The sequence below is a fragment of the Patiria miniata genome, unplaced genomic scaffold (assembly GCF_015706575.1).
Source record: "Patiria miniata isolate m_02_andy unplaced genomic scaffold, ASM1570657v1 HiC_scaffold_27, whole genome shotgun sequence".
NCBI classification, from domain to species: domain Eukaryota; kingdom Metazoa; phylum Echinodermata; class Asteroidea; order Valvatida; family Asterinidae; genus Patiria; species Patiria miniata.
The window spans coordinates 6801140-6816039 of record NW_024037066.1 but is presented as its reverse complement, the minus strand read 5'-3'; the positions used below and the strand labels follow the sequence as shown (position 1 = coordinate 6816039).

The 14900-nt window shown below is 39.9% G+C and overlaps 2 protein-coding genes across 4 annotated transcripts in view; both read left to right on the top strand.

Annotated features, from left to right (window-relative positions):
• LOC119734389 (patatin-like phospholipase domain-containing protein 7) overlaps positions 1–4093 on the top strand; it is a 37325-nt gene extending 33232 nt beyond the window's left edge. For all 3 annotated transcript variants that reach the window (XM_038207887.1, XM_038207885.1, XM_038207886.1), the window contains 4 exons: positions 165–277; positions 892–1048; positions 2174–2258; positions 2761–4093. In XM_038207887.1, the coding sequence (XP_038063815.1) occupies positions 165–277; positions 892–1048; positions 2174–2258; positions 2761–3035 (630 nt within the window). In that variant the 3' untranslated portion in view covers positions 3036–4093. The remainder of the gene's footprint in view (positions 1–164; positions 278–891; positions 1049–2173; positions 2259–2760) is intronic.
• A 2252-nt stretch (positions 4094–6345) lies between these two features.
• LOC119734479 (telomere length and silencing protein 1 homolog) lies at positions 6346–14651 on the top strand. Its single transcript, XM_038208006.1, has 10 exons — positions 6346–6499; positions 7463–7522; positions 8810–8861; positions 9564–9634; positions 10601–10684; positions 11459–11545; positions 11860–11988; positions 12798–12931; positions 13371–13472; positions 14311–14651. Exons 1-10 carry the CDS (start codon positions 6414–6416, stop codon positions 14409–14411), a joined length of 906 nt encoding a protein of 301 aa, XP_038063934.1. The 5' UTR covers positions 6346–6413; the 3' UTR covers positions 14412–14651.
• Positions 14652–14900: the final 249 nt, after the last annotated feature.

Here is a 14900-nt window from a genome sequence, read left to right as displayed (position 1 = left end):
CCCTACTCACTATGAGCCTCTGACCACTGACTTACTTGGAGACTGTCAAGAAAAGGGATTGGATAGCTCAGTTGGGAGAGCACCAGTACGGTTTTCCGGAGATCACAGGTTCGAATCCTGCTTGAGTCACTGTGTTTGTTGTACTGTGTTTGTGGGTCTTGCAGGTGTTGGACATGAGTGAGATCCAGAGCCGCCTGGCCTACGTGTCCTGCATGAAGCAACTAGAGGAGGTCAAGAATAGTAGCTACTGCCAGTACATCAGACCACCCATCAACAGGTAGGGACTCTCGGGCCCATAAAACAGTCGGAATGTATCGAAAAATCAAACGGGCAGTCCGCATATTTTGCATGGTTTGCAACTTTTGACAGTTGCGTGCACATTATGGCTGAAGGTGGAACCAATTTTGCCAAAAGCAAACATCACACAAATTGTTATTGGGGCTTGTTGAAAAAAACCCAGCTAATGTGAACAATTATTTTATACAAAAAGGATTTTGTTTGGCATACAGATATTGTCTGAAAACCCCTTTTTTCAAATGCATTTCAATTTGGAACAAGAATGGTGCCCAGCATGTTTCCAGCGTGAACTTGCTGTTTTAAATATAGGAAACCATTGCAATTGCGAAGCATGCATTGTCCCGTAGGCCATTCCCAGTGAGAACAGTGCATACACCAAATTTAAAACAGGCAAGACTCTTTGTTGAATATTTCAAATGCTCCAAGTTGTGAGTTCTCCTTCAGTGAACTTTGTTAGTCTTTTCCCAGCCAGCACTTCCAACATACCGTCAACTACTTCAGTTCCTACGGCATGATAAAGCATGACCAAGAATGGATGTTAATTCTTACTTGACTGTCTAACTTTTCTTTCTCTAATTCTTTTTTCCAACCCAGATACAAGACCATGCACTTCCACAAGTACCAAGACCTGTGCGACATCGGCTACCACCACGGCCAGACGGTCTTTGAAGGCTGGAAGAAGAGTAAATACCTGGACGAGCTCTTCAAGGAGAAGCGAGACAACCAGAGGAGGAGGACGGACCAACCACAGGTGGGTAGAAGATAGGGGCCAATTTCACGATGCTGCTAAGCACAAAAATTTGCTTAGCACAAAAAGAGTCTGGCTTATAAAAGCAGGTTACCAGCCAAAACTCCATGTGATTTTCATGCTAAGCAAACAACAGCAGAATACTAATCACGAGCAATATACATCACGTGGAGTTTTGGCTGGTATGGTAACATGCTTTTATAAGCCAGACTTTTTGTGCTGAGCAAATTTTTGTGCTTAGCAGCCCCGTGAAATTGGGCCCAGCTGCTGCAGGTGCCGATTGCAGATGCTTAGCAGAAAGTCTTGCTTAACAAATTTGTGAGCTTAGCAGAAAAACAGGAGAGAACCAGTTAAAAATGCATGATTGGTTGGTAGCTTGTATTTTGTCTGTGCCTAGCTCCGTGCTAATGGGCTTCAGGTCAGGTACGGGGGACCTGCCAATGTGCAGAATATCTAAGATCTGTTGAAGAACACATCAGGGCTCAATTGCATGGCGCTGCTTAACAGTAAGCACAAAAGTGGTGCTTACCAATTAGAAAATTGTGATAACCTTAAGCACTATTTCATGACGTGAATGTGCTAACGGTTGCCCGTGCATGGAGATGTCTATTACATCACTGATTTAAGCCCGTTTCATACTTCACGCGAAAGCAAGTGCAAAGCGAAATTCATGTCGTCAACAATGGTGGACGCGCTCCGAACGTATTGTTGACGTCACGAATTTCACTTCGCTTTCGCTTTCGTGTGAAGTATGAACCGGGCTTTAAGCAACTTTTTGCTCTGAGGTAAGCGTACCTTTTGCTGTGCTGAATGCTTACAGTCTATGAAATAGACAGGCTCTGTTATTCGAAAATCGTGTGCTTAGCTGCGCTATGAAATTGGGCCCAGTTTAGGGGAGACTGCAAAATTAAATATTCAGTAGCTCAAGGTGTACCTCACAGTCTTATGTATTATGTTTTACGGGGTACCTCGTGCATGTGGTTCAGCCTTTATTCACCGCATGTTTCGTTTTAGATTCCCCCCCGAGGTAGATATGGTAGCCACTAAAGTTCATATTATCTTAAGAATTCGTCTCTCGGTAGTTTGTTGTTGAATTTGCAACATCGTTCGTTTGATTTCTTACCACAGACCGTTGGTCAGATACCACGCTTCACTGACTTGGCTGCAATAGTGTCCAGGCTGAACACACCACAGTGGGTGCCGTTTAACCAAGGTAGGTTTTGATTTGAAGTAAATTAAGGCCGTGTGGCATACAGGAGACAGAAGGGTGGGGTTTGTAGCCACATCTGGAATGGTCCATCAGAATAGTCAAAGGACCATTAAGTATTCCAAAATTAATAGTCAAAGGACCATTAAGTATTCCAAAATTTAGTCGTTTTGAACTCGTCCTGCTCTACTAAATATGCTGCGTCCTCTCATTCATCGACTGTTTCTGCTCAAGGGCTGATACGGTGAAATACTCATTAGGTTTCTCCCCGAGTACTGCTTCCCTGTGAAACTCCTTGCCAAGATCTTGCTCTCCCCTGCTTATTTACGTATCATAGGTCAAGTAAAATATCAACAGATTCTCTCTCTTCAATTTGCTTCTTTATTTCTTGCTTGTAGCCATCACCTTGATTGGTCCTTGGCCTTGTGGGTGGCGATTCTGGTTTTTTAAAACCCAAATTGGTCATCTTTTGCTCTTTCTGATGATTTTATTTGTCATGCTCCGTCAGATGAAGTCGACCACACGGACTCGGCCACGCTCTGGCGTCTGGAGAGCCGCGTGGGAAGCGACCTTCCCCCGGCCGGCGGCGTGTCCGACCCCCACCGCCAGAGCCTGTCCAGCGAGGAGATCGAGGTGGAGGAATCAGAGTCGGACGTCTCGCCTCCAATGCCGCAGGTCCAGAGCATCCTGAGCGACGGGGTGCGGCAACGCAAGGTGGGCTTCAACGAAACGGCAGCTGTCGACGATGAAGTAGAAGAAGATGAATACGAAGATGAGAATTGAAATTGCTTGACAGACTGCGGTCAGAGCCTCGCCAATCCAACATGTATTTAAAATGACCAGAATGGACCTAAATAATATTTGATTTCGGACGGGAGACAGTCATGTTTCATTTTTCATTGACTGGATTTTGAAGCCCTTTTGAACGATTACAACAGTAGATCTTTAGTAGTCGCTCCTAATTGTTCCAATTCTGATCGTTGCAATGATAAGGTTCAGCACAACTCTGAAACGTCAGTCCAAAAACAGGGTTACAGTCAGGGATGTAGTCGAGTTCATCACAAGTCCATCACAAGTCCTCCAGTCCCAATTCAACTCCCAAGCTATTCAAATGAGCTTTGACAAAGGCATTCCTTTGTTATTGTTCATCCACTGTTACTTGTGACTGGACTTGCGATTTTTATGTGACTGGATTTGTGACGGACTTGACTTGAGGAATTTGGCTTATGCGCATGCGGAGATCCCGCAACTAAGCATTCTAAGCACAAAAAACATTTGCTTACTCAAAAGTGGTTACCAACCAAATTGCTATGTCAGTTAGCATTGCTTGTGGTTGGTTCCCTGCTTGATTAGCGCTGAGCAGACAAATTTACGAAGCAGTATTTTGTGTTGAAAAGCAGGTTTGTGTAATTGGGCCCAGAACGGTTCTCTACATAAGCCAGACATGTACAGGAATTTTTAGTTGTTGATAAGACCGAGTAACAAAATAGAACGGTTTCTCGTCCGGGATTTTGAAAAAATGAAGCGGACGGGGTTTTTTTGCCTCCCTTTTACCCCAAGATGGTGGATTTTCCAAGATGGGGATAGATTCTTCCATTTTCTCAACTCTTTTTGCAAATACAAAATTGCGTCCAAAGTAGCTTTAACCCTTTCTACATAGCTACAATTTTGTTGGGAAACAAATAAAACGTCAATATGTTTGCATAATATACATTTCAAATGTATGAATTGCAACAACAAAAAAGAGGAAGCTGGCAGGAAAAAAGAAGCAGGTGGAGACAAGAAACTGTTTTTTTTTTTTACTTGGCCTAAATGATAACAGGATTTGAGGTTTGGTTGGGGTGAAGGGGCATTCTTAAGATTTGTTTTAGTAAAACTACAAGATTATTTTTGGGGGATGGTGGATTTTATTGGTTACTGCTGTTTGCTTGGAAATTAGACTGGCAAAACTAATCCATCTGAAGGTTGGTTTTCTTTTCAGTTTGACACTAATATTGTTATTTTGGTGAGTATTCCTATAGAAAAAAAACCTGTCCTTTGATTTGGTCGTTTGATGGACTTAAGTTGCCTGACGCAGATATATTTTCATATAATTTCTTCCCTTGTAACTCCTGTATTATTTCGTATGGAATTTGGGCATTAGTCAAATTCTTAACAGTGTGTTGTTAATTTCTGCTATGCCGAACAATGCAACTAAATGTTATGTTTGCCGTGAAAAGTTTTTGTCCCCAAAAACAGTGTAATGACTTGTGCGGTGTTGTGTCTTATTATTTACATCTTGTGTGTGTAAATCAGAGATATATACTGTATGTAAACATATAAATTATCTCAAAACTGTCCACTGCTCAAACAAAAAGGGTGCAAAAGTTAAGTTTAGACTGGCATACGTTAGGATTGGAAAGTTAAATATTGCTCAGGAGTAATCGTTCCTTAAACAGGGTTAATTTCTGGTGAAGAAGTGTCCTAAAAAATGTACCAAAATGGTTCTCTAAACTGTTATATTTAAAGATAATATACAATTTTATGGATGAATTTGGGGGTTTATTATTTTACAGCAAATATTGTAACACTGACCTGTTTAAAGTTTTGTGTTCATGGATGTTGGAAGAACAAAGAAATATATGCTGTTCTTGTGGTCTTGTTCTCTCGTTCTCTGACCCTACTTCAGACGAAACGGAGCAATTTATAGACGTCGGGGAATTGACAGGTCGGGCTGGCTTGAACCTGTTCACGGATGTGTAACTGATTGCAAACAAAATGGGGACAAACTAAATTTGGTAAAGTGGGGGCAGTATTTGAAAAAAAAGTCAGTTTGTTTCCAACGGTGTTCAGCTGACCATCGTTGAATGATACAAAAATACCACATTTTTTGAAAATGACAGCACACCAGGAGCCATGATTTTACAGGATGCTTGAGACTGTTGTTCACTTACAGTCAACTAAGGTATTTCATAATAATTTGGTAGTTTGGTTTTTGATGTTTGCAAATGTTGCTTACCACCTTTAACTTGAATCTGAAATTTGGTCTGAATGATGAACTTTTGAACAAATTCTGCAATCACCATGAAAAAAGAATAGGGTAGGGATTTTTAAATTGACTTTTTAAAATCCTTTATTAATCAAAACTTGCCCAGATGAGCATGTTACTATTACAGATGTGTTGTCATGGAAACAAAAATATATGATATACAATAAAGTCGCCAGTGGTTAATACAAGAAAAGCCAGTTCATTAAATATCATATTAATTAAATGTGAACATTAATGAAATCACAAGCTTTTCTTTATTTTTAGATTTTATTGAATGTTAGATTATTTATTTTTCTTATTTGGAAAGAACTGAAATATTACAGTTCATTTATCGCCAAATTTGCCTCGGATTTGTCAAAATTAAATTTTTAGGGACGTTTTTGATTGTTCTTGTTTTGTGCAGCTTATGGGTCCCATTTAATTGGAGTGTGTGTGTGTGACACTTTCATGTTTGAATGAGTTTGATTTGCAGAACGAAAGAAAAAAATATATAAATTTTCGGAAGTGGTGTTTATATAATCCACTTGTAATTTTACGTTGGTAGCTGTTATCTTGAATGACCTTGCAATTAAATAAAGAGTGATTGCTGAGTTTAATTGACACTAATGTCTACATCGACTCGTTTTATTGTTTTCAGAATCATTGTGAAAAAGCAACATATTTTGGCAGTTTCAAAAAAGAAAATAAGCTCGGTCGTTGAAAAAAACGGCCCTACAAATGTGAGGATTAATTGGTTATCTACGGGAGATCGGATCAGGAAAAGAAGGATGTATTATATATTTCTAAAAAACTTTGATCCTAAAAACAGTTACCCCCCCCCCCCCCTCCAGCGTACCCTGTCCACTCCTATTTTTAATCCTGTGAGAGAATGCTGGGAAAAAAAACAAGCCGGCTGAATAACTAATTTTAGGACCTGATTTTAAGTTGTTTTGAGAATTGTCTGAATTTGTTGGTACACTTTTCGGCACTTCTGTTATTTCTGTATTAAAAAAGTAGGCCTATCCCTAAACTTTAGGGGGGGGGGGGTTTCCGCCGGTAACCGACGGCTAATACATGTACTTTCAATAGTCAATACGCTCAAATGTCGCGGGGTACCAACGAAATTGCAGACGACAGTGAACATTTTGGGGAAAATGGCGACGTTCAAGAAAAAGCAATTTCGTCGACGAAAGGAATCCTCCTCAGAAGACGAAGAGGCAGAAGAAACCGAAGAAGTCAGGTCTGTTTTCTTGTAGAGGATTTATCTGGTTTGGTACTAAAATGGTAGACTTTCAAAACAAACGGTTTAGCAGGACATCTTGTTTGAATATTAAGCCTATTAAAAACACGACAATCACACACTGAAACGCATTGACTAGTTACGATATTGTGGAATTGAATATGTTTTTCCTCTTTGATTTTGATACCCTCAAACAAAGAAACCCTTTTTTGAAGGACTTTCTCCGGGTAATCCTTACTTTTAGGACCCCTTTCCTATATAAGGTTAAAAAAGACTCACCAAAACAGCTGACTAAATGACACTCAAAAGTGACATTCTGATATTTATTGACACAATTGAACATTTGGCAATGACGCCTCTTTAATATCAGCAGGTTTGATTTTGTAGAAAGACAAATTCTCCGTACCTGGACATCACTTGACACCCTGTGCACAAACCCTATGAGCATGATGAGTATGAGTATGAGACTGGTCTGAAAAATTCCAAGTGTTTTCTCAGTATTCAGTAAATCATAATGCTTCAAATTTTCAATTATACATTGTATTTTCCCTGCTAAATTTGACTTTTAAAACTAATGTTTTAGGATATTTTATCGCGGGTGAATATTGCTGATAGTACTTGTTGGTCACTGCAGGGAAAAATTTCAGTGATGTCCATGTGTAGAAGTCTTCCCACTTTTTTTTTTATAAATAAACCTCTTTTAATTGTTCGGAAGGTAACTTATAATGGCTCAATTAAATCAAGGGTAATGGATTTATTTTAAGAAAATTAGGCCTAGCTATGTGAAAATGTGACTTGTTAATGTTACTGATTGTGCACAAAAAGCCACAAGATATTAATTAATATTGATATAACTACGAAAAATAGTATGACTAGACATGCTAGACATTGTCATGATTGTGAGACGCATTCGGCTAACTGTCGCTAACTGAAAAGCTTCTTATTCTTTTCTTTCACTTTCAGAGCCATATTGGAGGAGACAAGAGAAGCACAAAAATTCAGACAACGCCAACATGGTGTCAGGTGAAACAATTTGGCAATTCGTAATAATAATGTCTAACTTGTTTTTGATAATATTCCATTTGGAATAAATGCAAATGGTCCTACAGTCAGTGCGACAGTTCCGGATCACTTTTTATACAAACCGTTGTACACCCGTCCATGTTTGGAGTTTCTGTGTCCGAGTGACATCATTTCTTAGTAAAATTCCTCTTCTTCAAGTTAAAACCAAATATCTTCACATAGACTCGACTTAAAAGGGAAATGATTCATGGTAACTTGTACAGGATGAACCTGACAGTTGTGAATCACTTTTTACAGTTGCGAAATCTTGAAAAAAAAAGTTGGGTTAGGCCAAAAAAAAAAAATATTCGGTCTCTGGTCAGACCAAAGTTCCGGAATTGACGCGGCCACGCGGCTTTTTTTTTTTTTTTTTTTCTTTTTTTTTTTTTCTTCAAGCTTGGATTGTACAGACAAGGTGGGTACTATTTTGCTTTTTTGGTGTCCTCATGTACATTGGTGTCCTCCATAATTTGCCTTGGTGCTTTCGATCATTTGCCTTGGTGCAATTTCCCATTCCTTGGTGCTCTTTGGTAAAAAAAAAATGAGGAGGTGCGGAAATAGAGGGCGCTGTTGGAGCTACCGCGGAACATTTTTGAAAAAAAAAAGTTCGACGCGCATGATTAAAATCGACGCGCGCGCTGACCAGAGACCGACTTATTTTTTTTTTGGCCTTACAGTTGAATTAATTTGTATTTAATCAAGTGATCCAGAACTGTCGATGATTCGGGACTGTCGCACTGACTGTATGTGACTTTTTTTTTTGTGAGAAGCACTCCAGTTATTGTTTCGGGCTGCGTCAGTGTGTGAAGTTTAAAAACATGGAGCACTAGGTCAGTAACAACTAGCCGTACAGTTTGTGTACAGCATTTTGTAGCACTGGAGGTATATTCTAGTATTTCAGTTAAGCTATAGACTAGAGGGTAATCGTGTAGTTAAGGACCCCGTTCCCTATAAGAGAACAAAAAGACACTTTTATGTTTTGGGACTTAATACCTAAACATTTGGCTATGATACAAGCAGGAAAAATCACTTTTTGTCTTTGGAATCATCTAAATAGTTTGCTAAGATACCATGTTGAATATCAGCTTGGCTAATTTTGTGGAAAGAGGGCAGGGTTTTGATTTATGAACAGAACTTGTAAAACGTAAGTGGTGTCCTAAACAACACGATTACCAGCTAGAGTGAAATTAATTCAGAAAAACAAACAGACCAACGTCGTTTCGTCATGTTCAATTTTTTTGCTTTCAGTTCGGCCAGCCTTGCAATTGGGAAAAAATTCAGCAAAGAAGAGGAGATTGACGTGAGTACTGCTTGGATGCTATTTGTAACATGAAATACAATGTTAGTGTGCTCTGCACTTATGCAGGGAGTGTAATAAACCAATCGGGGTTTCGCTCGCGCATGTAACCAACTGAGATGGAGGGGCCACATACTCAGGATGTTGATCTTTTGCCTCCCAAAAACAAGTGCTCTTTGGTCAGCTTCGAGAGGGGCTCCGTTCAAGAGGAGGACAGAGGAAACGCTTTAACGACACCATGAAGGGGAGCCTCAAGAAATGTAACATTGATGTCAACACCTGGGAGACACTTGCACTGAAACGACCTTCCTGGAAGAAGGATAGAACACTTTGAACCAGCACGAGAGCAGGAGGAAAAGCGCAAACGGCCCTAAGAAAAGAGCGAGAAAGAACCCAGCTCCAAAGACGTCCAGTTACCTCAGGACTTTCCTGTCATGTATGCGGCCGAAGATGTGGCTCAAGGATCAAACTTATCAGCCACTCAAGGGTCCACAGGGACCCAATTTGAAGCCTGTATGTTTGGTAAACGATCATACTGTTTTGGATACAAAACATGTCATGCAATCCTAGTCCAGTAGAGGTCTAGCTGTCAGCATCACGTGAGTTTGTTCATCCAAAATCTGTCCCACAATTAATTGCTCAAACGAAACTCCGAAATGCCTTACTCTTTCATTGAATCACTTTTGTGTTTGCCTTCATCTACAGAATGATCCCTTCAAGCTTCGGACCGGGGGAATGATCTCTCTAAAAGAGATTAAAGACAGAAATCGTGACAGGTAATAACACAGTTCAAACTCCACTTGAATTTCAGTGTCAAGCCAATTCGTTAGGGTAACGGTGAGCGTCACCATGAAACTTTAATTGTTGACGTCATGAAGTTCACTTCGCTTTTGCTTTTGAATGCAGTATGAACTGGTCATAATACAGGCTGTTCAATGCTCACTACTGACGAAGAGCTAGACACTGACTGTACTATTATGCCCATAACTCATGCAGTTTATTGGACTTGTTATAAATATTTTAGAATTGTAAAGGCATACCAGAAATACAAGATATAGATCAATGTCAGTGTAATTCAAAATTTGTTTTATTATTTGTAACCGTCCTATTGTTTGATCAGTAACAGACAGTCAAAAATGTCTTGCACTTCCCCTGCCATGCATTTGTATGCAGACTAGCGAAAAAAGTCAGATGACATTTGTGTAAACACTGTGACTAGTCAAAATCCGTCAACAGAAAAAAGAGGTAACTGGTAGGTACAGCTGTCCTATCAATCACATCTAGTCAAAGGATGGCTATATCACATTAATCCTAACGAACCCTGTCCAGCAAACCCCAACAATAGAGTTTGTTGGAATCTGTTGGAGTGAGCACTGAACTGATAAACAGATTATGTTTTACATGGGGTCAGGCACAGTCCAACAGATTGGGTGTAGAGTTTCCCATAGTGGTGTTGGAATTTGCAGGAGTGAGGAAGGTTCCTAGTAAATCACTCATGGGAGTTAGGGTTAAGAAGGGAATTCTTAATCAGTCACGTGATTGATTTTGACTGCTGCGATGGCGTAGCTGAATTTGTCCGCCAGAGAGGGAGGGTTTTAATTCTTGTTGCTTTTGTTAACCGTTAAATATATCTTGAAAAAAATCACTTTAGATTCTGTGACATTATGCAAACTGTATTATCTGTGTATAATATAGAACTAGACATTGATCATTTTTACCAATTTCCAATATCTACGTTTCAGATCAGATGAAGATTCACGAGATGTTCTGAACATGGAGAACACGTTCGCAGCGGAGACCAACAGGCGGGATGAAGATGCCGAAATGTGAGCCACCTACTCAATTTTAAAACATTGTCACACCTACCGGTACCCAAAAATGTACTAAAATGCTGCGTAATGTATGAAACTTTGTCAAGCTCAACACATTGGGCCAAGTTCGGGCAAGGACCATTGGTCGACTAGTGGTTGATTTGTGACGTACCTTACGCCTGCGCACTGATAGCAACGTGCGAACGTCTCTAGTCAAACGCTGGTCAAAATGTCATCGCAAAACTTCTGGATCCTGGCTCTCTGCTAGTGTTATGAATGCGCACGGCTATTGGTTACCAGCGAAGCAACCAACCCCAGTAGGCTGGTTCCAAATAGTCGACTAGCGTAGTCAACCACCGTTGACTACGCAGCAAACGTTGAGTTCGGGCAAACGTTAGTTTACCATTGGTCAACTATAGTCCTTGCGCGAACTTGGCCCTCGGCTTCAAATAATGCAGTGTGATGAAGAAAATTTGACACAAAACATACTCATACAAAAAGATAAATAAATAAATATATAGCACGATCAATTTTGATCTGTCATAATATGTACTTTTAGCTGTCACAGTACAGTGATGGTCTGTAAATGAATTCTGAACACGATTTCAATTCACCATTATTTCTTCTCGGTGATTTGTAGCTTAATTGTCTTCACAAGACAAATATTTTGCTCTCGAACCCCTTCACTCTATTTCCTGGTGGGCTAAATTGAATTAGGCTTTTTGCGAAGTCCTGCTCCATTCGTCAATCAAATTTATTCCTTCCCAATGCATCCTTCATTAATTGCAGGATGAAGTACATCGAAATTGAGCTTGCCAAGAAGAAAGGGCGAGGCGGCGATGATGAATCTGATGAAGGAAAAAAGAAAGGGGAAAAGTAAGTAATACTGACTCTTCTGTTACTCTGAAATTCTTTGCGGGTTAATTTGCTAAAACAGATCTTTTACAATTGTTTTTATGATGATGTTTTTGTTGTTTTTTGGGATGTAAATCATTTTTTTACTTTGATTTCCAAACTTATATCATCTACTTTTACAAAAATTAATCAACAAATATTTTAGGGCCGGTAGTGTTATTTTAATGAAAAATATATAAAAAAAAAAATTCTTTTGAAAAGTAGTACCAGAAAATATTACTGTGTTTCCTTGTGTTAATGTTTCCTTGACAATGAAATTTTTTTTTCACCATTAGATTGAAGACTGCAGAGGATAAGCTGTATGAGTTGCCGGACCATCTGAAAGTTGAATCCAAGAAGAAATCCGAGGAAATGCTGTCCAATCAAATGCTGTCGGGAATACCGGAGGTGGATTTGGGAATCGAGTAAGTTATAGTCGGTTTGAAACCATTTCAAATTTGGACCGTCTGTGCTATTTACGAGCTTCACCTAGAAAATAGATTTTCATTTTAAATTGCTATTTTTCTAGCAATACAAAACTTATGGTATGATTACTTTACAAGTTTCATATTAATTGAGACTTATTTCAAATTGTTTCCAACCTGACAATAGTTCAATTCTCACCTGGTAGACTGGTTCCGGCCCCCTTTTACAATCGATAAAACCAGTCTATTTGCAGGCTTGATCTGTGTGCACTTAAGCAACCAGATGCTCCCCAACCCCCAATCCCCCCCCCCCCCCCCCAAAAAAAAACACATTAAAAACAACCCGATGCCAAAATAAAATATAACACATTTTTATGTTTTTTAATACAACCTTCATATTTAAAAATTGGCTAGGATGGAAAAAAAACTTAATTTTGTTGGAAAGATCAGAAGTATACCTTTATGGTATTATTTTAATATGTGTAGATTGCATTATAGCAGGAATCACAATATATAAAAAAGAGCCTTGTGTGTCTTTAATATCAATATCTACAGATGGGACACTATATTTTGGAAAGAATCTAGTATCCAGACGCCACTTCTTTGGTTGTGTACAAAATCTATGGAGAGTCGACTGCATTTTCGAAATATTTTCTAACAAAATTGGAAATGTTTCTCAGGCTGAGATTCAAGTTTTTTCAACATTTTTTGCAATGACTGACCTTCATTGAGATAATGATGAAAAATGGCATCGGGATGCAACATTCTTTCGTGTATTTTTGTCAATTTATATTCCTGTTCATTCGTAGCTCCAAGATTGCCAATATCGAAGCGACAGAAGATGCCAAGCAGCAGCACATTGAGGAGAGGAGAAGCAAGAAGAAAGACGTCACCTCCTTCGTGCCCACCAACATGGCCGTCAACTACGTCCAGCATGCTAGATGTAAGCAATAATTGCAAACAGGATAGAAATCCTGTTAATTTATCATGCCAATTATGCTGTCACAAAGTTGGACTTTGGTGACAGCTTGTTTGTGTTGAAAAATTCAAATTGCATTTGCATCTTGAATGTGTACAGATTTTTTTGCATAACAAGAAATACTAAAGTCGTCATTATGTCACCCACCCTAAAAACAGGATAATCGTGAGTTACATCACTTAACTTATCTTCTGGTTCAAAGTACTAAGCAAGTGTATTTTTTTTTAACCAGCATGGCCTTTTCATCCCAAACAAAATTAACTTTTCTCTTCTCCACCCAAACCGGCACCTTTGAATGTCTCTCATTTCCTCGCAACTTTTCCAAGATTAATATAAAGGTGACCTTTAAATGATACCTATATTCATCTTTGCATTACTTGATATAAATCACCTTCGTTTCCAGACATGCACGAGGAGTTGAACCCGCCCAAGCAGAGAGTTGTCAAGGTGGAGGAACCTAAGCCCCGACCAGTGGTCGTTGGAGATGCCGATGGACCAGTGCAAAGTAAGTTGAGAATGCCTGTTGGGAATTGCAATTTGATAACTGCAATTCTCTATCTCTATGGGCTCTGTGCACAAGTACCCCAAGTTCGAATGATCCAAAGTTATTGGGGGCAGGGATTAGTCTCGGAGACCATCGCAAGTTGAATTCGAAAGTATTCGCGCACCGACAATGCCTTGCACTCACGCAAAGACGCGGTGGCTATAACTTTTGCACATTCAGGAAGTCGTGCGTACTTTGCGCACAAACCAGTACAGTACGCACACGCTATGTGTCCTGTCCACAAAGCTCTCAAAAGAGGTAAAAATGCGCCCTCTTTTGTTGGCGCACGGAGCCCATATCTGGGTCATTTGGAAGATCAGCTCAACAGACAGACTTGCTGAGCACCAACAAACCTACCTTGCGAAGGCAATGTGGCAGTCTGTGTCACGTGATGTAAATTGCTTGTAATACAAGTGCTAAGCCCTGTTTTCTCATAGCAAATTAATTTAACAATAGTTTACAGCCGTGATGCGGGATACGGCATTTTTAACACCCGCGGGGCGCCGCAGGTGCCGTGTACCCGGAGGGGTTAATAACGGCATATCCCACATCACAGCAGTCAACAATTGTTTTGTTATATCGTGCTAATAAGTGAAAAGATAAAGGATTGTAAGTTACTATGCAAAAAACAAATGAAATCACTGAAACGAACCTTTTGATAACTGCAAGCTTCCTGCCAGCAGTTACACGGGCCGAGCCTACATGCCTGCGCAACGCAGACATAATTACAGGCGTTTAATATCTATTATCATTTTTCATTTTGTTAATTAAGAATTTCTTCTGCTTTTCCGTCAAGCAGCAACCCAGTCACCACCCAGAAAGCTGAAGAGGAACAACCTGGAGAAAGCCACAGATGATTACCACTACGAACGCTTCAAGAAGCAGCTCAGGAGATACTGAAGGTGATCAGTGTGTTGGTCGGTTGATCTGTCTGTCTGTCCGTTGCCGTTTGAACACGACTATATATTTGAACATGACTGTTGTGTACTGCCAAGCCTGGACTTCACATATGGCAGTTGGCAATTGGGGCACATAATTTTATTTTAATCACTGTATAGAAACAACTGTATAGCCCCAACTTCAGGCAGTTTCATCTCGAGCGACTTGTTTGACGGATCGCGTACTGCATAGTCCACACTGACAGAACAAACTAATATCTTGCTGCAGACATCCATTTATGTAGCCTTCCCGCCTGTCAATCGAACAGTGCGCATTGACCGATTACATCGGGACTTTTGATTGGATGACCGCGGCAGCTTGGTCAAGATCTCTCGCAAGCACTTCGAGAAATGTCTGCAAACAAAAGGTTGGCTTCTGCCCCACATTTGGCCTGTGGTCGATTCTGGAATGGTCCATTCTGCACTCTGTTGTCATCAGTGGACAGAAAGA